Genomic DNA, 27,500 nt, shown 5'->3' with positions numbered 1-27,500 from the left:
TGGAATGGAGGAAAATTAAACAAGGAGAGGCAAAAATCTGAGATTGCATACACTTCGAATTTACAAGCAGGTATGCAGTAGTATTTAGGCCTACATGAGACCTACCTTATTTTGACACAAGGTGTGAGCTAGGTGGTAACACTTTGGTAGGTGCTGGGTCCATATGTCTTCATGTAATGGCAGTGGTGGTGTTGTGTGTCGATGTATTGCGCTTTTAATAGTTTTGCAGTTGTTGTTTTCTGGGCTGTGTTTTGCTGTTCATTAACACAGTGATTCATGTGATTCATGAAATGAGCGCCATGAGGCTGGCTAATGTCTCTGATAATGAGATTTGAGGAGAAATGTGTTTTTGTATGCACAACAGGATGGGTGGTTCTATTTCTCTGGCTGAAGATGATGATGATACAGTGTTCTGGCTTGTTCCTTTGCATCGTATCGTTTCATGACTTGACAGATGTATATGTGGTGGCGGGTATCATTGCTGTTGCCTGCTAATTACAGAGAGAGAGAGAGAGAGAGAGAGAGAGAGAGAGAGAGAGAGAGAGAGAGAGACAGGGGGAGAGGGGAGTTGCAACACAAGATGGGGTGAGTGCACCAAGCATTATGGTAATTGTAGTCCAGGAAGGAAGTGAGACCAGTGTCCATGACATCATGGACACTTTAAAATACTAAAATATCTAAAAACACATATTACCCACATAAAAACCCCCCAGGAAAGTGTTTCTTGTCTCCCAAACATAATTAAAATAATATCTGGTTGCAAAAGGGGTGAAGTGTCCCTTTAATTTCCAAAAGAGAACAGATACAGCAACACAATCACGAAGTGGGGCAACCAAGAAAAAACTGAAAAAACTAAATGGTAGGGATGGAGGCTGTGCTATATGCACACAATGAAACTATTTGAGCAAGCAAGGATATACAAGCTAGCTATCATAAATTGTGTCAGTGTTGCTTTATATATGTGATGCTTTTCTTTCTTTATTTGTGTGACATTAAATGATATGGTACATGGGTTTCATTTAGGCACATTCATGGCCACACCATTATTAGTTTAAGGGGTGGAAAAAAGTACTTTTATAAATATTTAAAGATACACTATGTTGTAACATTCCTCTTCTGCCCCGGATTTGAACCCGTTTTCCTTCTACATAGTGCTACTTTAAGTAAAATGCCACAATATAAAAATACTTACAAAATAAGTAAAAATACAAAGTAGGCCTATTGGCATTAAAATAATTATATTTACAGGCATAGTGGCATGCACATCTAATACTGGTAGCCTATATGAAAAGAGCATTCCACTTTAATTACACAATCAAACTTCATTTTGATTTAACACATAAGCCCTATTGAAAAATGTAAACACAAAAATAGTCAATCTACAAGTTCCTGCATGCTTTAGCTCTATTGACAATGACATGCTGCTATGCCTATTGTTGTATTGCTAATGATTATCATGTAACCATTGTTTATAGCCTCTGCATGTAAAACACCCTTTTGATTAGACACTCAATTGGCTGTGCAAATCAATTTCCCAGAAGGAGAAAGGGACTCCGATATACGCCATCATTGTTCCATTGTATTGGATGATGTGTTTGGTTATAGCTCGGGTGTGGTGGGCATTGTGTTAGCGGGTGTGATTAATTTGATGAGATTAGTGTTTTGATTAAAACGGCTTGGATAGTATTTTAATAGGCTGCATTATTTCAGCAGGATTACAGGGCGGGGAGCCCCGCAGGCACATTATCATAGCACACTGTTAACGGATGGATAGGCTGTCAGTCAAAGGTCCCCCCTTTGTGTGTGCGTGCATGTGCATGTACGTGCGTGTGTGTTCAGATTCTGGTTGGATTTAGTGGAATTATGCCTAATTTAGAATTATATGTGCTGCTGTGTTGTGCACCGAAAATAGCCCCTTGACAAGCTGCAATCACTCCAACACACGCACGCACACACACACACACACACACACACACACACACACACACACACACACACACACACACACACACACACTCGCACTGTGGCTGGGGTTGTGATTGTCCTTGACGATCTGCTCAGCTTTAATAATAATACAACTTTATTTGTATAGCACCTTTCATGACATCAAATGCAGCTCAAAGTGCTTTACAGAACAATGGAGAATAAAAGAAAAGCAAGGCAACGACATTAAAAAACAAGCAGTAATGCAATACAGTGAGGACATGAATAACAAAAAAATATAAGATCACTTAAAAGCAATGTTGTAGAAGTGGGTCTTGAGCTGAGCTTTAAAAATGTCTACAGAGGCTGCCTGACGAAGGTACAGTGGGAGCTTGTTCCATGCCGACGGCCCGTAGAAGCAAAAAGCTGCTTCCCCGTATTTTTTAGTTGCCTTTTTCTTTTTTTTTTTCTTTTTTTGTGTGACGTGTGGCAAATGGCAATGTGAACACGTATTCTCCATACGTCCATATGCATTTGCCTGCTCATGTGTCTTGTGTGCATTCAGGCAAGTTTTGTAGCTTTGGCTACACATCGCTTCTATTCCCTGGAAGCTGACCTCCCACGATGCACTGGGGTGCCCGAACCAGCCTCTTGTAGCGATGGTAGAGGCTGGTGTGGTTCCCAAATAACAAAACAATTTACAAGACAAATGGCAATGTGAACACGTGTTCTCCATACGTCCATATGCATTTGCCTGCTCATGTGTCTTGTGTGCATTCAGGCAAGTCTCTTTTGATTGCGAGTCAAGTGCAAGTGTGCTGTCATTCAATAAATGCAATTCAACAATCCATCTCCACAACACAACACTCCAAATGTGCAGTTGCATGCATGCCCCATAAGGATATGCACAAATTGCCTTCTTATGGCACTTTATCAAAGACGGCGCAATTCTCTTTGTTTTTCCTTTGTTCATTCCTTTGCTGTCAGTGCTGGTGTTGTTGTAGCCCGATTGTTGCAGCCCGAAACACAATGGCCTTTTTAAAAGCCGGCTGTTAGAATTCTCCGCCTGCCATGTAAACGCTGTGCGTTGTGACTCATGGGATTTTCACTGAAAGGATTTAGACTTTTATGCTCTACTGGACGGGTTATTTTTAAAGTTTATTCCTCTCACACGTCACACACAAACATATTAGTTGTAGTTCACGTGTTGCATTGCAACGCATCTTGACCTTATGTAACAATTTTGAATTAACAAAGTTCTTACTTCCTGTCTTCATTCCAAATAGACATGTTTTTGAGGGGCGCTAGCCCCTCCTATGCACAGCTTTGTGTGTATAAGTGTGTTTGTGCACCGAATGTGTTTGAGCACAGAATGTGATGATTTGATTGGCTGATGTATGATGATAAGAGCACCCCTCACTTCACACAAGTGTGATTTTTTTAATTTGTTATTGTTTTTGTAGGAGGGGCCCTACGTCATGTTGAAGAAGAACTGGGAGTTGTACGAGGGCAACGACCAGTTCGAGGGCTACTGCGTGGACCTGGCCGCCGAGATCGCCAAACACATCGGGATCAAATACAAGATCGCCATCGTACCGGATGGCAAGTACGGAGCCAGAGACCCCGAGACCAAGATATGGAACGGAATGGTGGGAGAGCTTGTGTACGGGGTAAGGAAGGAAGGACAGACGGACAGGTGGGGTGAGCAAAGGGAGGGATGGAGGCAGAGGAATTCCTGAAGTGAAGGATATGAAATGGTGGCAGTTGGGAGAGGGCCAGAAAGGGACTAATTGACAGAAGGATAACTCTCTCTCCTTCTTTCCAAACAAACAGACAGACAGACAGACTGACTGACTGACTGACTGCTGTATGCTGCTGTTGTTGACTGTGAGACTGGATGAGTTTTCAGTGGTGGACAGTCAGTAACACAGTCTATTGATTCACTAGAGACTACATTAGATGAGTTTTCAGTGGTGGACAGTAACACAGTCTATTATCAACATTGTGACACAGCACTCCAGTACTTTGACTCCAATCAAAATCAAAAAAGCAACTTTCAGTTGTAGTTGGGTGATATTTGACCAGCAGGAGTGTTTACTTATAAGTGACTCAATCACTGGGGTTGGGTAGTTTGTGTGCTGCTGGTTTGCAAGTATGCATTTACTGTCTGCAACTTTGATGATTATATCGTAGTGGAAACCTTATATCCAAAAAGGTTATATTCTTTTTCAGGAAATAACGTTTGTGCCGTTGGATCCAGTGTAGTTATTATTTAGTTGCTTGTGTTAATACTTTTACCATGCACAAAGAGCTAGATCTGTTATGTTTCGGCGGCTAAAATGGCAAAAACTAAATATGCAAAAATATCATTCATAAAAGCACTACTGTGTGTGTGTGTGTGTGTGTGTGTGTGTGTGTGTGTGTGTGTGTGTGTGTGTGTGTGTGTGTGTGTGTGTGTGTGTGTGTGTGTGTGTGTGTGTGTGTGTGTGTGTGTGTGTGTGTGTGTGTGTGTGTGTGTGTGTGTGTGTGCAGACAGCCTCATTACAATCGTTTTGCAATTCCTTGGAGGCTAGGTTAATTAGCCTGGGGTCTCCTGTGTGGAACAGGGACAGTAGACAGTTCTGCTTCATCAGGTTTGGATCATTCCCTGCTGTCAACAAATCACTCCTCTACTGTCTGTCTGCCACCGTGGGCAAACCCCAACAAAATGAAGATATCCACTAAATGAGAACCTTGTTATGAGATCGTTACTATACACTACAGTAATATCACTACATAGCTTTAGAGATCAGAGATATTGAGTGAACTGCAGCGGAAAGCAACAACAAAATGAAGATATCCACTAAATGAGATATTACATGCCATACAGTAATGGTGGAATATAACAAAGTACTCAAGAACTAGCCTGGCACAGCCAGACTTCATCCGCCCCTAAATGCATATTTATATGCTGCAGCACATTGATATATTAGTATCGCAACGTGAGGCTACTCAAGAACTGTACTTAAGTTGATCATCCTATTTAATATTGAAACTAAGGCATTGATATATTAGTATCGCAACGTGAGGCTACTCAAGAACTGTACTTAAGTTGATCATCCTATTTAATATTGAAACTAAGGCATTGATATATTAGTATCGCAACGCAAGGCTACTCAAGAACTGTACTTAAGTTGATCATCCTATTTAATATTGAAACTAAGGCATTGATATATTAGTATCGCAACGCGAGGCTACTCAAGAACTGTACTTATAAGTTCATCATCCTATTTAATATTGAAACTAAGGCAACTAAAACAGCAGAGCAGCACAAAGGGCAAACATAGAAGAAGCCTTAGGGAGCATTTTACAGTTTCCAACATGATGTCCGTCAGGCATCTCTCACTGAGCTTTTTGAGAATTCCTCATTCAGTCGTCATAGAGCTGTTCCAGGTCTACCTAATAGAGCACCAAAGTCTGGCGTTAATATCGCTAGAGGGCGCTATTTCACGCATTTGTGTACTATTTTATTATAATCCCAATAGGGGGGATCTTAGATCGCCTCATATAAGAACTGTGTTTGAAAAATAAACAACTCATCCCAGCGGTTTCACTCATATGGATATGAAGAATCAACTGACTGGGAGAAAACGGTAATGTTACTGCTGCATTTTCACTAGAAACAGACTGTATCAAATATGAGTGACTGACTGATACTGATACAGAGATACCTCCCCAACAATATTGCCGAGACAGTTTGTTTATTTTTGGACCACAATTCTTATATTAAACGATTTTAAGTTAATATTCTCCATAGAGAAAAACCCCGCGAACCAGGGGATGAGCGAGTGACGTTAAGACTTTGGCACTCTATTGCATCGGTCACATGACCCTGTAGGTTTACACTCTATCAATGGTGCCTAACTTTACTTTTGAGTCAGGGGCCAGACTTTTCGGGTGAAGCAAAGATGCTTTCTGATTTCCTCCCCACGTTTGAAACTTTAGTGGTTTATTCAACTTGTACTGTTGCTGCTCATAGGAACTGTAAAATGGACTTACATTTGGACCAGAATTAAGACTATATTCAGTAGATGGGAAAACTCTGTCACACACGCACGCATGGCTGGCCCCTTCGGTGCCACACCATAAAACAACCTCGTCAAACAAAACCTAAAGATCAATAGACAGTTTTATGGCCTGGCTCTAAGACAAAACAAATATCAGACCTGTCTGAACTGAGTGGTGCTGTTGGGGTGTCGGACTATTGGTTGTCTGACTATTGGTTGTCGGACTATTGGCTGACTATTGGTTGTCTGACTATTGGTTGTCAGACTATTGGCTGTCAGACTACTGTATGTATTGTTCTGTACTGCCTCTCATCGGTGTAGCACCTGTGCATGTGCTACACCGTAGTCTGTACTGCACTGTGCTCTGTGCTGGTGTTACACTAACACTAAAAACTCAGCTTCCCATCATGCACCTGTGCACAGTGTGAAGCTCTACAGCGCCACTTTGTCACCTATTGGTACCCTAAACAGACAGACAGACGAACTCCACCTTAGCACACAGCCGCGGACAGAAGAAGCTGCGTTTCACGTCATTTCCGAGTTTTTAGACAGCTGGTGGACGGAAAAGAAGCTCCACCTCCGCAGCTGACTGACGCGACGGACAAATTCCCGGAAACGCTCTCCTTCGTGTCAGTCAGCCGCGGAGGTGGAGCTTCGTTTCCAACGTCAAATGCAGCTTCTTCTGTCCGCGGCTGTGCACTAAGGTCTGCCCAGGGGGACAGGGAACCTAAACAGTGAAACCAAAGCAAAGGTGCTCTGCTGTGGCTGCTCCTGCAGCCTGAGCCTGAGGAAGAATGGAGAGAAAGAATATTAACAGATTAGGTCTTTTATAGTGTTTGAGGAAGACGCTGGCCGGGTGTCTCGGTGTCTCCCCTTTCGGCATTGCCTCTGGCAATATGAATGGTTAAGCAAGCATGCCTCACACTCACATTTAAAGGCCCAGGGGGGCGTCTCAAAACTATCCTATTGTTTCATAATTATGTGTATGTATAGACTTGCATGTTGTGTACCACACTTCGAGACCATGAATAATAATATCAGTTCAAAAGGCTGTTGTGGAGAAAAACATAATTTGCCTTGCAGCAATCAGACGAAAAACACTACATTCCCGAATTAGAAAAAGAATAAGTGTTCTCAATTTGCAGAGCTTGACGCCAAGGCAAGTTTGCATGATCAGAAATATAGGCTATTATATATTGAAAGAGAGAGCATGAGATGCAAAAAAGAAAACCAAAAGAAAGTCAGCATATATCTCTCACTCACACATGCATGCACACATGCGCGCGCGCACACACACACACACACACACACACACACACACACACACACACACACACACACACACACACACACACACACACACACACACACACACACACACACGACTACTCAGGTTGATGTTCTGTACTGAATATGGACTTTGAACATAATATGTTTTCCTGTGTTAATAAACGGACCCATCAAATTTGATCACGAACACTATCACAATAAAGCTTTTTAAAACCTGAAAATCTACCAACAACAGTTTATTAGACAAATTACTTCAAACATGACATAAGAGATTATTACATGTATCTATGCATGCAGACATACCTCAGGGAGAGGATATAATGAAATAAATTAGATTTCCAGGGAAGGCACTTCCTGTCATTCATTTTGAATGACAGCAGTCATTACTTTAAGAGGTGAACACTAATGAGCTACCAGTCAGCAAGGTCTATCATGTAAAAATTTAATCCAGTGATGTATAGGAAGATGCCCAGATTGCCCAGATGGTACCTACCGATTCGGTAAATGTGGGGTCATGGCCCCTGGACTAATTCACATCCTTCACCAAGCACTGGAGAAATGATGTTTTTGGCTGAACTGTATGTGCGTGAGTGTGAGTGTGAGTGTGAGTGTGAGTGTGCGTGTGAGTGTGAGTGTGAGTGTGAGTGTGAGTGTGCGTGTGAGTGTGAGTGTGAGTGTGCGTGCATGTTCGTGAGCTGGCCTGTGTGTTTGCGCGCAAGCGCACCTGCATCCGTGACGAGTGAGTGAGACCTTGATGAATGATTTATATTCCACGCGCGTTCCCTCTAGCCTGGTAGAACCACTCCCCCTGCTGGACACGTTCCCTCCACATGTCCATGAAATACTCCTCTGTTGCTTCTCCGCCATCTTCTTCACCTCCTCCCTCATTCACCTCCCCTCCTTCCGTCTCCCTCTCCCCCTCCCCCTCATGCCCGCTCTCGGCCAGCTTTCTTGCTCTTCTCTCCTTTCTCCTCCTACCCTGGCCTTGTCCCTTGATGGTGTCGTAATGCCTGATTTATGCTTAGCTGTGTGCCGATAATAGCCCATCTACACGCTCACAATGTGTCTGCAGCGTGGTGTGAGCTTGTAGATCAGCTATTTGTGTTGGAGCATGACACCCACGTGTGATGGAAACGGAATATAAATGATCAGGTTTTGTCCTCGCTGCTATCGTTATTCTCCTTCCTTCCTTCGTCTTCACCGACTCTCAGAGATTTTAGATTTAAGAGATTCGATCACGATGCATGAGTTGTTTCTTTTCACAACAGCCATATTGGAAAGAAGTTGGGCCTCCCTTTATTACTTCCTTCACAGGTTTTACCACACAGGGTCTTTAATTTCCCAGGTGTAACCAAATGGACCCTTAGGATCAATTATGAATACATTATTTAATGAAATTAGATGAGATTAATTAACTATTACACCCCTAGAGTGGTCCTCCCCCCATGTGGACGCACAGGTTGAGAACCACTGCCGTAGAGTATACGTCCAATCATTGAGCTCTCTCTCTCTCTCTCTCTCTCTCTCTGTCTCTATCTCTCTCTCTCTCTCTCTCTCTCTGTCTCTCTCTCTCTCTGTCTCTGTCTCTCTCTCTCTCTCTCTCTCTCTCTCTCTGGTCTTGCAGAAAGCAGAGATAGCGGTGGCCCCGCTGACCATCACGCTGGTGAGGGAGGAGGTGATCGACTTCTCCAAGCCCTTCATGTCTCTGGGCATCTCCATCATGATCAAAAAGCCCCAGAAGTCCAAACCGGGGGTCTTCTCCTTCCTAGACCCCCTGGCCTACGAGATCTGGATGTGCATCGTCTTCGCCTACATCGGAGTCAGCGTTGTGCTGTTCTTGGTAAGTGTGACAGTGTTTACTTCAACTTCAACAAACTTTATTTTTCCTTTCGGAAACTTCTTTTGTGCAGTGGTTAAAAGACAACAGGAAAAAACAATACATACACAGTCACTATATAAAAATACTATAAAAAAAAATGACTACTGTAAAACACTACTGCTTAAAAGCATAATATATTAAAATAGTTATATATAAGTACTAGTAATCTGATACACTTATATGCAACCTATGTGTTCACAATAGTCCATCAAGGGGAGAGGGGTGACAGTCCAACGAGGGTGGGGGGGACCTCGAAATGTACAGTTTGAGAACCATTTGGCTTCCAAGGCCACCTGCGGTTTGATTAGAAAAGAGGTGTATATACGTCACACAGCCAACTGTGTTCCTTTAGAAACTTGGCCAAACCAGATGCACTGTGGCTCATTGATTGATTGATTGATTGAAATATTTATTAACAGTTTGTAGAATTTACAGTACATTTTAAGCACAAACTCAATACAAAGACTGTCAACTGTGAGTGGACGACCCAATTAAGCATTACACTTGTTTACAACAGGGTCCACATTGTTCAATTCATCAAAACATTTAAAGACATACAAACATTTAGAGACATACAAATAGACATTTCTATGTAGCTAAATTCATCATATGGGAAGCAAAAAAGGGAAAAGATACAATATACAGTGAGGGAAAGTGGGGTGGGGGGGGTGGGGGGGATTCAGATTTTACAGAGGCCAGTTTCGAATTGCAGCCATCCGTAGGTGCCCTTTGAGAGCGGTTTTGAAGGAGTCAAGGGATTCACATGTCTTAATGACTGTTGGTAGGGCGTTCCACATTTTGGTGGCATAGGAGCGAAAAGAATTTAGTCCCTTGTTTGTGCCGAATCTGGGTTGAACATGGTTTGTTGCACTCCCTCTGGTGTTGTGGGTGTGGACTTCGTTTACATTAAGGAAGTATTTAGACAGGTACATGGGTATCTTGGTGGTGTATCGAATCTTGTGGACCAGACCCATTGCAAGATGCTGTACTCTGTCGACGACCCTAAGCCATCCCAGCCTGTCAAAGTGGGCAGGGGTGAGGTGGGTTCGGGGGGTGAGGCCAAGTAGGAGCCTGACCAGTTTGTTTTGGGAGGTCTGGAGCCTTGTTTTAAGGGCCTTTGAGGTGCTGTGGTACCAAGAGGTGGATGCATAGTCAAAGAAACCTTGTACGAGGGCTCCTGTTAAGGTCTTCAAGGTGTTTTTGCTGACCAGTGAGGAGATCCTGTAAAGGAATCTTGTTCTTTGATTGACTTTTTTGATTACGTTGGTGGCCATCTTATCACCGGAAAGATTGGCCTCCAGGATGGAACCTAGGTAGGTAATTTGATCTTTTCGTGTGATAATATTGTCACCCACTCATTCAAACCACCTATAGACTCAGTGTTGAAGGGCTAGGTACTAAGTTATCACGTCTTATGGTGTGGAAACCTGCATGAAGCTCTGAAGAAAGCATGAAGTATGTATATGACCCGAGCCCGGTTTTTAGGATTCGAGCATCGGCTGGGACGCCCGAACCATCGTATTTAATTAATTTAATAGATTTATTTTTACTTTCGAGCACCAAACCATAGAACGTGCTTTTTTTTACCAAGCTTCAATTCATTTTGGATCCTATGGGGGGTGACATTGCATACTCTATTGGTGGAAAAAAAAGTGAATTTCCACGTCTTGAAAATAGCTGATCTGCAAGCTCACAGCGCGTCATAGATGCGACACGTTAATATTATTCACAGTTCACCCCAAAGAAAGCAAGGTAGACCATAAAACTGTTTACTTGCTGGATCATATAAAGTGGCTTTATTCTTTTGCATGATGATTATGCTTATATGCCCTTTTTCTATGCATTGTTGTTATTTATCATTAAATGATAATTTATACATTTTGCTATTATTTGCTGCTGGATAATATTCAATTCCATGCTATGCATGTGTCTCTCTATAATGTAATGGTAAAGGGGGACAGTAGCTACAACACGTTTATCTAGCTAAGCGTATTGGACGTGATCTGTTGCATGTAAGCTATCTGCGTGAAAGAGCACTGTATGCTGCGGCTGCACGCATGCATCAGAGAAAGTGCCTGTCAGAGACATTACATTACTTTGGTGTTGGACTCAGGATTATTGTATTGCAGAACCTTGTCGGCAAAGCCAAAGCTTGAAGGCAGAGCTCTCTGTCTATACCGAGCAATCTTCGTTCCTACTCTCACCTATGGTCAAGTGTGGGTCACCGAAAGAATAAGATCGCGAATACAAGCGGTGTCACAGTTCAAGTCAGGAGAGCTTTTAGGACCCAAATGCAGGAGAAGGCAGAGGCACTGAGGCAGAGTAGGTCGGTTCAAAATATTTAATAACTGAAAAATTAGAAATACAAACGAAAAGACTGGAAGCACACTAGGTGTCATGACAAGAGACACGTAACATACCACAATGAATTAGGAAACACTGGGATCAGGGGGGTATAAACACACAAGGACACAGGTGAACTCAACTGAAAATCAACACTGGGAAAGACTAGGGAACTAACAGGGGGAGGCATACTATGGTCCGACGGAGCATTGGTTCGAAGGAGCATTGGTCCGAGGTGCGTTGGGGGTCGGCAGAGGGTTGGGGTTAGGTTTGGGTGTGCTGCCCCGGGGGAGGTTAGGGTTAGGGTGAGGGTTTGAGGTAGGTTGTCGTTCGGACCAATGCTCCGTCGGACCAAACACATGAACCCACTAACAGGACAAACTGGAAACACTAGGCTAATCACAGTGCAGGTTAGACAAGGCAGACAAACAGTAACAAGGCAGACAGGAAACACTAGGAGCAATACTACAAAATAAAAGCACACAAGTAAAGTACACAATACTTCAAAAATCAGAGGAACACAACAGAAAAGTAAAACACCAACCATTGCTAGAAAACATGAAAACCAGCACGTCACGGATCGTGACAAGCGGACAAAATTAGTTTTCCTCGACGGGTGGCTGGCATCTCCCTTAGAGATAGGGTGAGAAGTTCAGTTACACGAGAGAGACTCGGAGTAGAGTCGCTGCTTTTTCGCATGGAAAGGAGCCATGCAGCTTAGGTGGTTCGGGCATCTGGTTATTAGGATACTAGGTCCTCGAGGCACGTCCCATGGGAGGAGACCCCGGGGCAGACCAAGGCGCAGTTGGAGGAAACACATCGACTCTGGCCTTGGAACGTCTTGGGATCCCCCAGGAGGAAGTCACCAATGTTGCTCTAGAGAGGGAAGTCTGGAGCACTCTGGTGGAGCTGTTGCCCGTGCGACCGACTACGGATAAGCGGTTGAAGATGGATGGACAGAACCTTGTTGGGCTTTAGCAGGACTGGGCTTGGCATTCTGATATATTTTTTCCTGTAAAACAACCAAACAAAATAATTAAAAATTAAAAGGAAAAGGTTTGAGCCCATGCATTGAGGTTTAAGTGCCAACGTAACGAGCGAAGTTCCGAACCTTCGAACGTTTGGGGACAGCCTTAGCATGAAGTAGCATGCTAAGCAGTGCTGGACAGTAACAAAGTACACGTTACTGTCCAGCAACATGTAAGTATAGTATCATTCTTTATTTGAGTTTCTTTTGTATTTTGGATACTTTCTCTCCACTATACATTTCAAGACAAATGCACTTTTGACTCTCCTACAGTACTAGGAAGGGAAAGGTGCATTATGAAATAACCACTTAAACTCTGTATGAGATAATCTGAACAGAACCAACACAGAAATATCTCTGTTGGTGTTTTAACCCCGCAGGTGAGTCGATTCAGTCCATATGAGTGGCACGCTGAGGAGCCAGAGGAGGGCGCCACTGAGCTGGGTCCCACTGACCAACCCCCCAACGAGTTTGGAATCTTCAACTCTCTCTGGTTCTCACTGGGTGCCTTCATGCAGCAGGGCTGTGACATCTCGCCACGGTGAGTGAAACTGTGTGTGGGCACTTCTCTCTTCTATCTCCTTGTATCTCTTCTTGTTTTGTTACCTTTGTTCGGATGGTGTAGTTTGAATTCTTGCCCGACAGCTCTTTGATTGTTTTCCATGCTAAATGGTGCTTCTTGCTGGTGTGTTGTTCTAAGAGATGGTCGATTTTGCCATTTATAAACTTCTAGTTCTCTCTGCACTCTGCCTGTGTGACTATCTGGAGTTCTCTCACGAAAGTATTCTCCATTTTCAAATGCTTCCTCCATACAGTCTGTATGAAAGCTCTGAAAATGACCCAGCGCCAGCCGGTCAAGCTGATGCCCCTCCACCCCCACTTCTGCAGTCAAAGGATATACTAGCTTGCTGTTTGGCAGAAATGGGAATTCAAAACTATATGTTTTTCTCAGCTTTCGGGGTGAGGTGTAGGTTCTGACTCTACATAGCATTCAGGAGGTGTAGTTTCTGACTCTACATAGCATTCAGGAGGTGTAGTTTCTGACTCTACATAGCATTCAGGAGGTGTAGGTTCTGGCTCTACATAGCATTCAGGAGGTGTAGTTTCTGACTCTACATAGCATTCAGGAGGTGTAGTTTCTGACTCTACATAGCATTCAGGAGGTGTAGTTTCTGACTCTACATAGCATTCAGGAGGTGTAGTTTCTGACTACATAGCATTCAGGAGGTGTAGTTTCTGACTCTACATAGCATTCAGGAGGTGTAGTTTCTGACTCTACATAACATTCAGGAGGTGTAGTTTCTGACTACATAGCATTCAGGAGGTGTAGTTTCTGACTCTACATAGCATTCAGGAGGTGTAGTTTCTGACTCTACATAGCATTCAGGAGGTGTAGTTTCTGACTCTACATAGCATTCAGGAGGTGTAGTTTCTGACTCTACATAGCATTCAGGAGGTGTAGTTTCTGACTACATAGCATTCAGGAGGTGTAGTTTCTGACTACATAGCATTCAGGAGGTGTAGTTTCTGACTCTACATAACATTCAGGAGGTGTAGTTTCTGACTACATAACATTCAGGAGGTGTAGTTTCTGACTACATAGCATTCAGGAGGTGTAGTTTCTGACTACATAGCATTCAGGAGGTGTAGTTTCTGACTCTACATAACATTCAGGAGGTGTAGTTTCTGACTACATAGCATTCAGGAGGTGTAGTTTCTGACTACATAGCATTCAGGAGGTGTAGTTTCTGACTACATAGTATTCAGGAGGTGTAGTTTCTGACTCTACATAACAGTGGCTTCATTGAAAAGTTTCTTAAATTGTGGAATTTTTTAGACATTTCCTCCCTTATTTAGCAATGAGCTAGATACATTCTGTCTGTAGATTATTTTACTGTGCTGCCCATGGAATTTGTGAAATATCCTGCATCGTTGCCATGAGACTCAAGTCTCAATGCATTTTTACTGGTGAAATAGAGGTTAGATGTACCAGGAATACACAAACACAGTAACACACATACTGTACTGTATGCCATATAATCGCGTGCACACACACGCACATGCGCACGCATGCGCACACACACATGCACACACACACACACACACACACACACACACACACACACACACACACACTGGCATTCCGACTAGTATGTGGCTTCCGCGTGTGGTAAGGGTTAGGGACAGGGTCGGAATGGCAGTGCGTCGGAATGTAAGTAATTGACAATTTCCCTCATACACCATAGCCCTTTGGTCTTGCCATGTGGTGCTGCCACATTGGCGTGCTTGCATTTTGCTACCGTAGGTATGCATGAATCTTTCATGGAGCACTGAAGGGCCAGAGGTCCGTCCAGCTCGAGTTTTGTAGAATATTTATAGGGAATGTGGCATTTTATTATTGATAACCTGAGAATGCAGTTCAGTGAAATATTCATATCCATCACATCCGCTAGACTGGCGGTGGAGGGAGCGGCTAGGAGAAAAAAACTGAGTTTTTCTCATAAAAGGGCAGAGAATGAATGCAGGATTGGAGGTGATTGTGAAGAGTGCAACGACAGAGAGAGTACCGTATACATTTATGAAACAGAACAGAGTGAAGAGCTACTGTATGTGACAGTCTGGTAGTCGCTTAGCCTCGGTAACCATGCAGGCTTTTATGTCCGTTGGCATTCGGCTGGTATAGCCGCTGAGATATCATCTCTGTCGGGTGGAAACCTCATTATGTCCAAAACTGTCACTTATTTTATTTTATTTTTTAATAGCAAAAGTAGCAGACCTACAAGCTCGAAACGTGTCGCTTCGCTTGTGGATCTACTACTTGTTATGCTTTTGTGAAGCTGTAGTATGATCAAGTAGGGCATTCATTTACTGTATACAGCTGATACTGTATAATTATGGTGGAGTTGGATACTCCTCCTGTGCTGAGAGAGAGAGAGAGAGAGAGAGAGAGAGAGAGAGAGAGAGAGAGATACACAGATCTCTGTATATAATTATCTATAATACATTATGTAAAAAGATGCAATGGCATTGAATAAACTACTCGAGTCTAGCCTTTACTTGAAGCTATAACTCTAACCTAAATCCAAGCCTGTGTAATAAATGCACTCACTTGAACCACGTGTCCCTATTCTGGCGGTGAACATTTAGGCAAAAATAACAGTAGATCTACAGTATAGCTTTTAGACCGGCTATTTTATGGCAAAGCGGTTTGGTGTAGAGGGAAATGCTACAGGATCTATAGCACATAACCTCAGGGTACCCCGGCCTAATATAGCATTTAACCACGTGAACCCTGGCACCCCTGTTCTAGCCCATTCTGACCGGGCACCCATTTTGGTGTTAGCATCATGTTATGCTTTATCTATTGAAAAATAGCAGATCTACAAGCTCATATCGCGCCACTGAGTGGCGCGATACGAGCTTGTAGGTCTGCTATTTTTGAAAAATCGAAGAGCGACTGACATTTTTTTAATCTGATCTCAGGTCAGAATGGGTTCATCAGGACCAGTGTGTGTCCGGCGGAAACCTCGTATGAATCTGATCTCAGGTCAGAATGGGCTAGGCGGGAACCGATCTATAAGCTCTGTGACGTGTTGTGATCTAAGAGAGTGGTGCTCGACTAGTCAGTGGTTCTCAAAGTGGGGTCCAGGGACTTTCAGGGGTCCTTGAGGGAGTTCTAACTTGACCGACACAAGCCCATAAGAAACTGACAAATTGACTCTTGCAAGACTGTAACTTTGACAGTGTACAAATGGAACCAAATGGACCCTTACAACAAGTCAGTAACTCTGACCGTATACAAATGGAAGCAAATGGACCCTAACGTGTGCATTTGAAAACCTGCACTGTTAAGGGGGTCATTCAAAAGTAAAATCACTGCTGTAACAGTACGTTTTAACAGCGGGCGAGCATCGCCCAATCGTCCGTTATCGCCCGAAAAGATGAATTATTTGTATCTTTTTGGGCGACGTTGCTCCACCCTCTCTTCGACCATACATTGCCTGTTCGCCTGCTATCGCCGGGAGTCACTGGGTCCCATAGACAAATAATGCACTTCTGGAGAATTCGTCTGGCTGTCGCCCGCTGTTAAAACGTACTGTAAGTGGTTAACTGAGTCAGTGCTCTTGTTAGGACGTATTTAGGTATTCCTACGAGTTAACGGTTTATGAAGGACAGCAGGGTCTTCGTTCTGCTCCTCATCTGCATTTAACAGCCTGTGCAAAAAGTTACAAAAACATACTTATTTTTCACCCAAACTTCATGTCCGTTCCGCTGCACTCGTTGCTTGCTGATATAGCCCTCCTCATTCTCTCTCTCTACTGTGTCACTCTCCTCCTCTCCTGCTTTACTTTGAGTGACAGGCCAATTCCAGCCCTGAAACTCAGAAAAATGGAAGACACACTAATGCTGTGCATGCACAAATGCTGTGCACACACACACACACACACACACACACACACACACACACACACACACACACACACACACACCGCTGTGATGGTGCACACTGTACAGGCAGACAATGTGTGTGATAGTTGGTGTGTACGTCCACGCACACGCACGCACAGACACACACACACACACACACACACACACAGACCTCTCTGTCACTAATAGGGCCTTGCCATAGACTAGTGTGTATAAGGCCTTGGGTCGTCATAGCGATAATGTGATGCTTAACATGAAGCAAGCATTCGTCATTGAAATCACCTGCCGCTGTCAGTGCTGTTGAATAGAGCCGGCTTACTGCCGTCATGGCAACTGATAGATGCTATAGGTTCTGTACTAAGAAATGCCATATTATATCCAAAAGAGAGAGGGAATCTGACACTCAATGGGCTTTTTACATCTCCGCTGTCAGGCAGAAAGCTTGTATCTCCATTTGTGACTGGAATTCATCATTGAGTTTTGGAGGGGCGCTAGCCCCTACAACGCTTGGCTTTGTGTGTTCCGCCTGTGATGTCATGTGTGCGGTGTGCCTGTGTGTGGCCAATTCTATGGACGTTTTATGAAGCATTTTGTTCCGTACAAACTTTCAGGCCAAATCAATGGCAAATGACATCACGTGATGTCTGTGTGTGACGTCATGTGGTCAACATAAATACATCTTCACAACTGAGATGTATCCAAGCTACACTAATCCCTAATCCGAGACGATAGCCATGGAGTTCAAGTCAGCTTTGTTCTCTGTCTCACAGCATATGCAAGCTCAAAATGACATAATTTCCTTATTTTTTGTGAGGCAGTTGTGATGTTTGTTTTTGTCCCCAGCCAGGTCTATGGACTTTAATGTTTCTTCATGGCAGTAAATGTCAGTGTAAGATGCTTATCTGGCTTCACACAAGTGTGATTCTTCCATTTTCATTTCTTATGAAAGCAGGGAATTGTAGAACAAAAACAATTGGAAAGCAGTTCCTGCAGAAACTGTGTGGGCTCGCTGAAAACCTGCAATGATGTACAGTAGATCCAGTGATGATGGATGGTGACGTACTGTATTCACTGCACCCCCCAGGAAGTGGCCGAGGTTTGAATGCGTTGTTATAGAAGCCACAGATAGCAGCTCTGTGTGAACCTAGAATGATCTAAAAAAATTGTAAAAAGAAAAATACAATCATAAATAACTGCATAAAGAAAAAAGACCACACTCATGTGAAGTGAGGGGCGCTCTTATCATTATACATCATCACAGTAAATAGAATCAGGTTTATTTACCACACTATTTAGAACACTTAACCCATTCTGAACGGGCACCCATTTTGGTGTTGGCATCATGTTATGCTTTAGCTATTGAAAAATAGCAGATCTACAAGCTCATATCGCGCCACCGAGTGGCGCGATACGAGCTTGTAGGTCTGCCATTTTTGAAAAATCGAAGAACGACTGACATTTTTTTAATCTGATCTCAGGTCAGAATGGGTTCATCAGACCAGTGTGTGTCCGGTGGAAACCTCGTATGAATCTGATCTCAGGTCAGAATGGGTTAAAGAACTGGATCGACTTTGTATAGGTTTTGTGTCAACTAGGTCCAGATATCTGTCTGTATCTGGTGGTAACTCCTTATCATATGGTTTTGGCTGAGTCATATAGTGACATGAGCTATTTTTGAACTTTCTTTTTAAAGTGAAACGTGTGTCATAGGTTTTATACACATTACAACCAATATTCAATGTTTGTATTACATATTTCGAGCTCCATGGGTTCAACAGTCCAACAGGTCGGGACATACAAGGTTTCCACCCCACAGAAGGAACCTGCCACTCAAAAGGCTTTTCATATCACTTTTCCTTGGCCTTCATTCAATTCCCTCTGCTCCGCATTCACTCGGGTCTCCATGAGATGCATGTTCAAAGAAAAACTGTGCTCAAGGAAGATACAATAAAATAAGAGTATATATGATAGAGAGACCTTTATTGAGCCCGCGGGGGATGTTCAGTTGTCATGGCAGTGCTGCAGTACAGGACAGATACAGAGGAAAAAGATGCTTTGGCTATTATTCGACTCTTTCGTTGTCATTGGTATTGGTAATTATGCAACTGATGTGTCTCCTTTATTTGTGCATGTTAAAAATAAAAGCCAATCTACCAGCTTAAACGGTTGCCAGGGCCCCGCCCGCAGTGGTGTTGTTTCTCAATAGCCATTCGCTTTGCAGGCTTTTTCTCAGAAACTAATGTGCAGTCTGTGGTGTTGACCAGAACTATTCTGATTATCCGGTGAGTGCGATGGGAACATTGGTGTTTTCTAGAGCAAAGATTGGCCTTATTTTAGCTCAGTAGCATTAACGCTAATACTTTACCATTCAAGATGGAAGCCAAAACCAGATGTGAGTCATAGTGGAATAGCCTGAAAACATCCGGCACCCAAGCACCACCACTTTTGTCCACCAGGCGGAACTCAATGTGTTAATGAAACTAGTCCAATGTTGTCCTTTGGCTTTTGAGATTTTCAAGTGGGTCCTGATCCAGAAATGTTTGAGGTATGGCCTGACTAATCACTGTGGGGGTTTTCTATTCGTTTTTTTCCTGTGGTAGATTTGACTGGTTTCCAGGCTATAGCAAAACATAATGTCAGTCAATCCACAGTGGATAGTGAGAAATGTCCCCCGAAAGAGCAAGGATTTTCTTTGTTCATATAAATCCAGTCAGATTCCGAACATTTTGTCAAACCAAAAAAAGAACAGCTGATTAATTATTGCTTGGACATACTGTAGTGATGCCAGCCTCCAGCCAGATATCACATTGACCTTGACAGAGACATCAGATTTAAATGAAATGCTCTTGCAGCAAATCAATTAACCCATTCTGACCGGGCACCCATTTTGGTGTTAGCATCATGTTGTGCTTTATCTATTGAAAAATAGCAGATCTACAAGCTCATATCGCGCCACCGAGTGGCGCGATACGAGCTTGTAGGTCTGCTATTTTTGAACAATCGAAGAACGACTGACATTTTTTTAAATCTGATCTCAGGTCAGAATGGGTTCATCAGACCAGTGTGTGTCCGGCGGAAACCTCGTATGAATCTGATCTCAGGTCAGAATGGGTTAAAAAGGCACCTGGGGGTGTAGTGTATAGCCTACCCTGCCCACACTGGTCTCCCGATCTGTTCTTATGGCTAATTATGTCTTTTGATATTGACCGTTTTGACCCTAAAATGAACTACATTAACCATCAGCGTAATTATAAGTGAACAGCTCTGTTTTTTATTATGCAACCATGCCAGTGAGCTGACATTTGAAGGGGTCACTGCAAAACTAACCATGCCAGTGAGCTGACATTTGAAGGGGTCACTGCAAAACTAACCATGCCAGTGAGCTGACATTTGAAGGGGTCACTGCAAAACTAAAACCATGCCAGTGAGCTGACATTTGAAGGGGTCACTGCAAAACTAAAACCATGCCAGTGAGCTGACATTTGAAGGGGTCACTGCAAAACTAAAACCATGCCAGTGAGCTGACATTTGAAGGGGTCACTGCAAAACTAAAACCATGCCAGTGAGCTGACATTTGAAGGGGTCACTGCAAAACTAAAACCATGCCAGTGAGCTGACATTTGAAGGGGTCACTGCAAAACTAAAACCATGCCAGTGAGCTGACATTTGAAGGGGTCACTGCAAAACTAAAACCATGCCAGTGAGCTGACATTTGAAGGGGTCACTGCAAAACTAAAACCATGCCAGTGAGCTGACATTTGAAGGGGTCACTGCAAAACTAAAACCATGCCAGTGAGCTGACATTTGAAGGGGTCACTGCAAAACTAAAACCATGCCAGTGAGCTGACATTTGAAGGGGTCACTGCAAAACTAAAACCATGCCAGTGAGCTGACATTTGAAGGGGTCACTGCAAAACTAAAACCATGCCAGTGAGCTGACATTTGAAGGGGTCACTGCAAAACTAAAACCATGCCAGTGAGCTGACATTTGAAGGGGTCACTGCAAAACTAAAACCATGCCAGTGAGCTGACATTTGAAGGGGTCACTGCAAAACTAAAACCATGCCAGTGAGCTGACATTTGAAGGGGTCACTGCAAAACTAAAACCATGCCAGTGAGCTGACATTTGAAGGGGTCACTGCAAAACTAAAACCATGCCAGTGAGCTGACATTTGAAGGGGTCACTGCAAAACTAAAACCATGCCAGTGAGCTGACATTTGAAGGGGTCACTGCAAAACTAAAACCATGCCAGTGAGCTGACATTTGAAGGGGTCACTGCAAAACTAAACCATGCCAGTGAGCTGACATTTGAAGGGGTCACTGCAAAACTAAACCATGCCAGTGAGCTGACATTTGAAGGGGTCATTGCAAAACTAAACCATGCCAGTGAGCTGACATTTGAAGGGGTCACTGCAAAACTAAACCATGCCAGTGAGCTGACATTTGAAGGGGTCACTGCAAAACTAAACCATGCCAGTGAGCTGACATTTGAAGGGGTCACTGCAAAACTAAACCATGCCAGTGAGCTGACATTTGAAGGGGTCACTGCAAAACTAAACCATGCCAGTGAGCTGACATTTGAAGGGGTCACTGCAAAACTAAACCATGCCAGTGAGCTGACATTTGAAGGGGTCACTGCAAAACTAAACCATGCCAGTGAGCTGACATTTGAAGGGGTCACTGCAAAACTAAACCATGCCAGTGAGCTGACATTTGAAGGGGTCACTGCAAAACTAAACCATGCCAGTGAGCTGACATTTGAAGGGGTCACTGCAAAACTAAAACCATGCCAGTGAGCTGACATTTGAAGGGGTCACTGCAAAACTAAAACCATGCCAGTGAGCTGACATTTGAAGGGGTCACTGCAAAACTAAAACCATGCCAGTGAGCTGACATTTGAAGGGGTCACTGCAAAACTAAAACCATGCCAGTGAGCTGACATTTGAAGGGGTCACTGCAAAACTAAACGTAACATGTAGTGTTGTTAGTAGGAATATAAACACAGAAGCACCCGGGATTAAGTGGTCTAAGAAAGGGGAGGAGCCAAACCCAGTTCCTGTGTCTTTAACCGAATGGGTTCTGAGATTGTGTTTAATATGACGCACTTTGAAAGTATAGGAAAAGGAAAGGAAAGCATATTGTTTGGAGAGATGCACAAAATGTGGGCTAATAATGGACAATTTGAGTCATCCTCTCCGCAAAATCTTGGCACACCAGAAAAGTGGTCACAAGGATCTGTTCCGTTCTTTGATGTGTAAGAACAAATGATTCAAGAACACTTGTGTAATGTGTACCAACAGCAATCAGGCTCTTTAACCCATTCTGAACGGCTACCCATTTTGGTGTCAGCATCATGTTATGCTTTAGCTATTGAAAAATAGCAGATCTACAAGCTCATATCGCGCCACCGAGTGGCGCGATACGAGCTTGTAGGTCTGCTATTTTTTGAAAAATCGAAGAACGACTGACATTTTTAGAATCTGATCTCAGGTCAGAATGGGTTCATCAGACCACATTATCCTAAAATGTAGAAATGTCCTTATTTTGACCTCATTTATTTCACGACTTATTCAAATTATGCAAATTAAAAGGGTGGCATGATTGCACCATGGTAACAGATGCATTTCTAAACATCGCAAACATAGACTTAGGGTGCCATTTTGAAGATCCGTTTTACAATGGGGTAATACATAAATTGCCCTCGCTCTGCGCACAATCGTATTATGAAAGGCATATCGGCCCGTGTTGAACGCACACACATATGGCATACGGCGCTCCTGAATATTTTAGCATTGTGGGAGTGTCCATATGTTAATTATTTTCGCTTTGCGCAATTTGCTATCAAGCCCCTTGACCTAAAAACCCTCAGCGCATAACGATTAGACGTGGGTCTGACCACCTCATAAACGCGAAAAGCACTGTTTGATTTTACACTTGAGCAGCTCTGGGAGGCTGCTGGAGTGTTGCCATGTCTGTTTATTATAAGCGGCTTCTTTTTCTGTAAAGTTGCTTGTAAATATTGGTAGTTGTAGCCTACTAGTTGTGGTTGCTTTTCTTGTTTCTAAAGTGGTTATTTGGGCTTTTCTCCTAATGTTGTTTAAACCAGTGATCCTCACACAGCACATTCCCATGTCAAGGATCCCCAGATGAATGCATTTGCCCAACTAAGGACGGCTAATCCAAAAATTTAATATTTTTTTTCCAAGATTACTTTTGAAAATAGCAGATCTATACCAGCTCACAATGCATCACATTCATTCATTAAAACTATGAACTCTGACTGCAGGGGGATATATAATGATCATTATAACAATGTGCAAGAACATATTTAAAAAGAAGGAAGAACTTTATATTTGTGGACAATCAAAATATGTTTTTTTATTTTAATGTGGTGTCATTAAAATTAATCTGGATATGGCAGACTCACTATCTAGAAAATAAAAACATGGCACTTCATTTAAAATAGGTTACAGACCCCTGTTATATGCACTTATTTTTATAGACCTATTTACTTGTTTCTATGAGAAAATTTTGCTATTTTTTTTGTAAAATGTTGAGATTAGAAACGGCCGTAATTATTTCATTTCTCAACCTTCAAAATAAATAAAAACATCTCCATAATCCGTGGGAAGTTTGCTTTCATATGCTGTATCACACCCGATTCAAGTCTTCTTCAATAAAATGCTAAGAGCGAAGACCATATACCATCGGGCCACAGGCACAGCATTAAGCAGCAGCATTCAACTCATTCCTTCATCATGAATGAATGAAATAAAATATAATAAACGTTATTTTACTGGTGTTTTTCAATAGAAACAAATTATTTTGAGGCATAAAGGTGACAGCATGCAGTGCAATAGGAATAATTAACCCAAATGTGACAAAGTCATGTCATGTCTTCTATGGTGCCAGCCTGAAAAAATGTAATACCACAATCCCCACGAAGTGCGCATTCCGTATGTGACATCAGCTGACTGGTAAAGAGAATAGTACGGACATGTTGATTGGGTACGTCTCAAACACTCCTTAAACACACCCATGACTAATTCAAGGCCGTTTTGCGCAATCCACGGGGTGTCGAAAGCGCTTCTTAACATGCCCAAAATTGCAATATGACATACCACACGCCCCCAGCTCATAAAACTGTAATATTATTTGAACTGCTTAATGGAGCCCTTAGACTCTTATAGATCACCTTTCTAAGTTAAGTGAAGCAAAGTTATAGTTATTCTTGTTTTGGGGAATAATTAGCTAATTATGCTAATTAGTATTACTAAGCCCGGTAGGGTTGTCTCAATTTTGGGGGGGCACTACCAGCCAGTGCAGCTGAATTATGGTTTGAAATATTTCGGCACTAATGCCTTTCTCCTAGGGTGACCAGATCCCAACTCACCAGATGTGGGACAAAGAGTGTGTAACTGTGTGTTTGTGTGGGACAATGTGGGACACATGTGGGGTTGTGTTGCACGTGTGAAAGAATTGTACACAAAAACAAACATAATAACATTCCTATTCCAATACAACCAACCAAGATCATTTGATTGTGAAGACATGAGTCTTATGAGTATTATTACAAACAATAAGGAGCCAATAAAGCCAATAGAGAAATGTTTACTTCATCAAAGCAACTTCCTCCTAACAAAGCCAACTACTGCAACTGAAAAGAATGGAGTGTAGGGTAGTTTTGTTCTTCAACCACTGGTGTTTTCTTTTTTGTTTTTTGAGTGGTGCAACCACTCAACAGCAATGTCCGTGTCACCATAATGAGTACCAGTAGGGGTGCTGTTTGCCAGAAACAGAGAGAGGGATAGTGCTGCACTGTTGCCTGCTAATGAGAGAGAGAGAGAGAGAGAGACAGAGAGACAGAGAGAGAGAGAGAGAGAGAGAGAGGTGGGGGGGGGGGGGGGTGAATTGCACCACTCAGTTCACACGGGTGTGATTTTTAACTCAAAAACAACTATGCACAGAGGCAGGTGCAAGCACATCTGTAACTATGGATGCTGCCTTGGTACAAACACATGCCATTTTATTTTATTTGCAATATCACAGTCTAGAAACATGACTGATTGCCACAGTCTTCTGATCTGTATGACTGGGAGTGTTGCACTGTGTGGTATTTCAGCTGCTGTTACCTCATCTGTGTTGGAATCTTGTTTTGGTTCCATACGATCCATACACAGTGTTAGTGAAGCCTCCTTTTGAGCCCCTTAAAAAAGCCCCTTAAAAAACAGCCAACCTAAAAGTACTCGGTACTCTACAGCCTAGAAATTTACTTGAGTAAAAGTAAAATAATTTGTCTTGGAAATGTACTCGAGTATTTAAAAAATCAAATACTCAAGTAAAGTAAAAATCTGAATCTGTACTTAAGTACAGTACTTAAGTACATTTCCTCAGTTACTGTCCACCTCTAACAGGCCACATGCATACAGGCTGGCAATGGCATACTTGCATGCACTAGTATGCAATGCAGGCAGACACGCAGGGTAAATGCTGAAATTAAATATTTGAGGACTAGTTTTTGTCCGCCACCAGTGCCACACAAACAACACAATATGATTACATAGTCAGGCCAAATGATTTAGAACCATAATTCAGAGGTCTATATTAAACATAATAATGATGTTTTGTTTGGCAGTGACCCGTTTCAAATGTCAGTTTCACTTCACGGCTGTGTGTGTGTGTGTGTGTGTGTGTGTGTGTGTGTGTGTGTGCGTGTGTGCGTGTGTGCGTGTGTGTGTGTGTGTGTGTGTGTGTGTGTGTGTGTGTGTGTGTGTGTGTGCGCGTGCGTGCGTGCGTGCGTTTTTATCATTGTTACATACTGTAACTTACATTACGCTCCCATGCTGTGACTACTGGTGTGTTGTGGAGCTGTGCTGGGCTTGCTTCACCATAGCCTCGATACCCAGGCTTTCATTTCGTCTGCGCGAAAGATGAAAGCCTGGAAAAAGCCGTGGGCTGAACCAGTCTAAAAGTGGGAGTCAACCCTTCCGGGTGGGCGTCGCTCTAAATGATGTGACGTAGCGCTGCACTAGGGGGGAGAGGAGGGGCCGGGGGTGACGGACAGATCGATGAGATCCAATCAGTGTGCGCGCATTTCTGAGGCGCGACCCGCCCCTCTAGACCAGAAATGTCTCTGCTTAGGTCAGGCTAGCTTCACCATGACTAATTTGCATTGATGTTGATCTCCTCCTTTCACCAATGAATCCAAAATAATAATACTTCCACAGCCTTACTGAAGGATAAACTATGCGTCTTCTCTCAATCTCTGTCATTCCGCACACGTGCAACAACATATGCCAAAGTGACACCGATAAGGGAGGATTTTTACGGCTCTAGCAGTGATTCCGAAACATATTCATTTCATGGACCCCCAAATTCACACACATTATGCTACGGACCCCCGATTTAATGGCATTTCTATCTCTGGTACCCCAATTTATATTGTAAAACCACTGTTATTTTTACTCAGAGGGTGTACAAATGGAACTAAATGGAACCGTTAGGGTCCATTTAGTTCCATTTGTACAGACCCATAAGGGTCCATTTATGGTCCATTTAGTTCCTTATATCTCTAATTGAGCTAGTAGGTACCCCCTGGAACTCCCTCAAGTACCCCTAGGGGTCCCCGGACCCCACTTTGGGAACCCGTGCGATACACCGTCGCTCCAATGAACTGCATCGGCCAATGAAGCATGGATAGGTTTTTATATCTATGCATTACGCAGTCACCACAAGTCAAGCATGGGTTACTAATGTTTGTGTATCACCGGAACACAACGGTGTTGCTTAACTTGCTTGCAGCCTTTCACTTCTCCGTTGACAGAGAGCTCATTCATTCAGGAAATACGCAAATGATGGATCCTTTTTCCTTTGTGGCAACAGAAAGAACTAACATTAACCAATTCAACCCTATTTTTTTAGCTTTGTAAGAAGAGTATGTCTACATGTCTACATGTCTACATTTATACAAAAAATATATATAAATATAAAATCAGATGTAAAAAAATCTGAGAACACCACTACCTTTCTCCTCCTTTTCACTCTCACTCCACTCCTCTTCCCTGGAGATCAGCATGAGCAGAGCATTCAGGTTGACATTTATAGCGGGAATAAAGGCAGAGAGTTACATTATCCCCTGACTGGCTAAATGACCAGCCTGACTGACTGACTCAAATAATGGAGCGAACTTTGAGGCAGGTGCACTGGCGTGAGGCGTTGTACTAAAAGCCTGTAAGCCTTGACATTGACCTGAGGTGCAGTGCCGTGTTTCAGAATCAGACGTTGTTGTATTGTGCGTAAATGGAGTAAAAGAGGGGCTGATTTGCTATTACCACCCAGGAATATTGGGTCTGATACAGATATTTTATTTGTCTCTTCTTCGTCCAATGAACAGTGCACCAGCACCTTCATAATTTGGTATTGGTAATGTGCTACATTATAAGAAATCCACAGGACTCACAGAGTATTAACCCATTCTGACCTGAGATCAGATTCATACGAGGTTTCCACTGGACACACACTGGTCTGATGAACCCATTCTGACCTGAGATCAGATTAAAAAAA

General features: G+C 43.0%; 1 protein-coding gene across 4 annotated transcripts in view; it reads left to right on the top strand.

Annotated features, from left to right (window-relative positions):
* The window catches only part of gria4a (glutamate receptor, ionotropic, AMPA 4a), a 193,328-nt gene that overhangs the window by 127,929 nt on the left and 37,899 nt on the right, over positions 1-27,500 (top strand). For all 4 annotated transcript variants that reach the window (XM_083773980.1, XM_083773981.1, XM_083773978.1 and 1 more), the window contains exons 11-13: positions 3,387-3,593; positions 8,884-9,099; positions 12,889-13,049. In XM_083773980.1, coding sequence (XP_083630106.1) covers positions 3,387-3,593; positions 8,884-9,099; positions 12,889-13,049 — 584 coding nt within the window. The remainder of the gene's footprint in view (positions 1-3,386; positions 3,594-8,883; positions 9,100-12,888; positions 13,050-27,500) is intronic.

This window comes from Protomyctophum parallelum (assembly GCF_964188405.1).
Source record: "Protomyctophum parallelum genome assembly, chromosome: 9".
Taxonomy (NCBI): domain Eukaryota; kingdom Metazoa; phylum Chordata; class Actinopteri; order Myctophiformes; family Myctophidae; genus Protomyctophum; species Protomyctophum parallelum.
The sequence above is the reverse complement of the archived record's forward strand: the minus strand, read 5'-3'. Positions and strand labels throughout refer to the sequence as shown.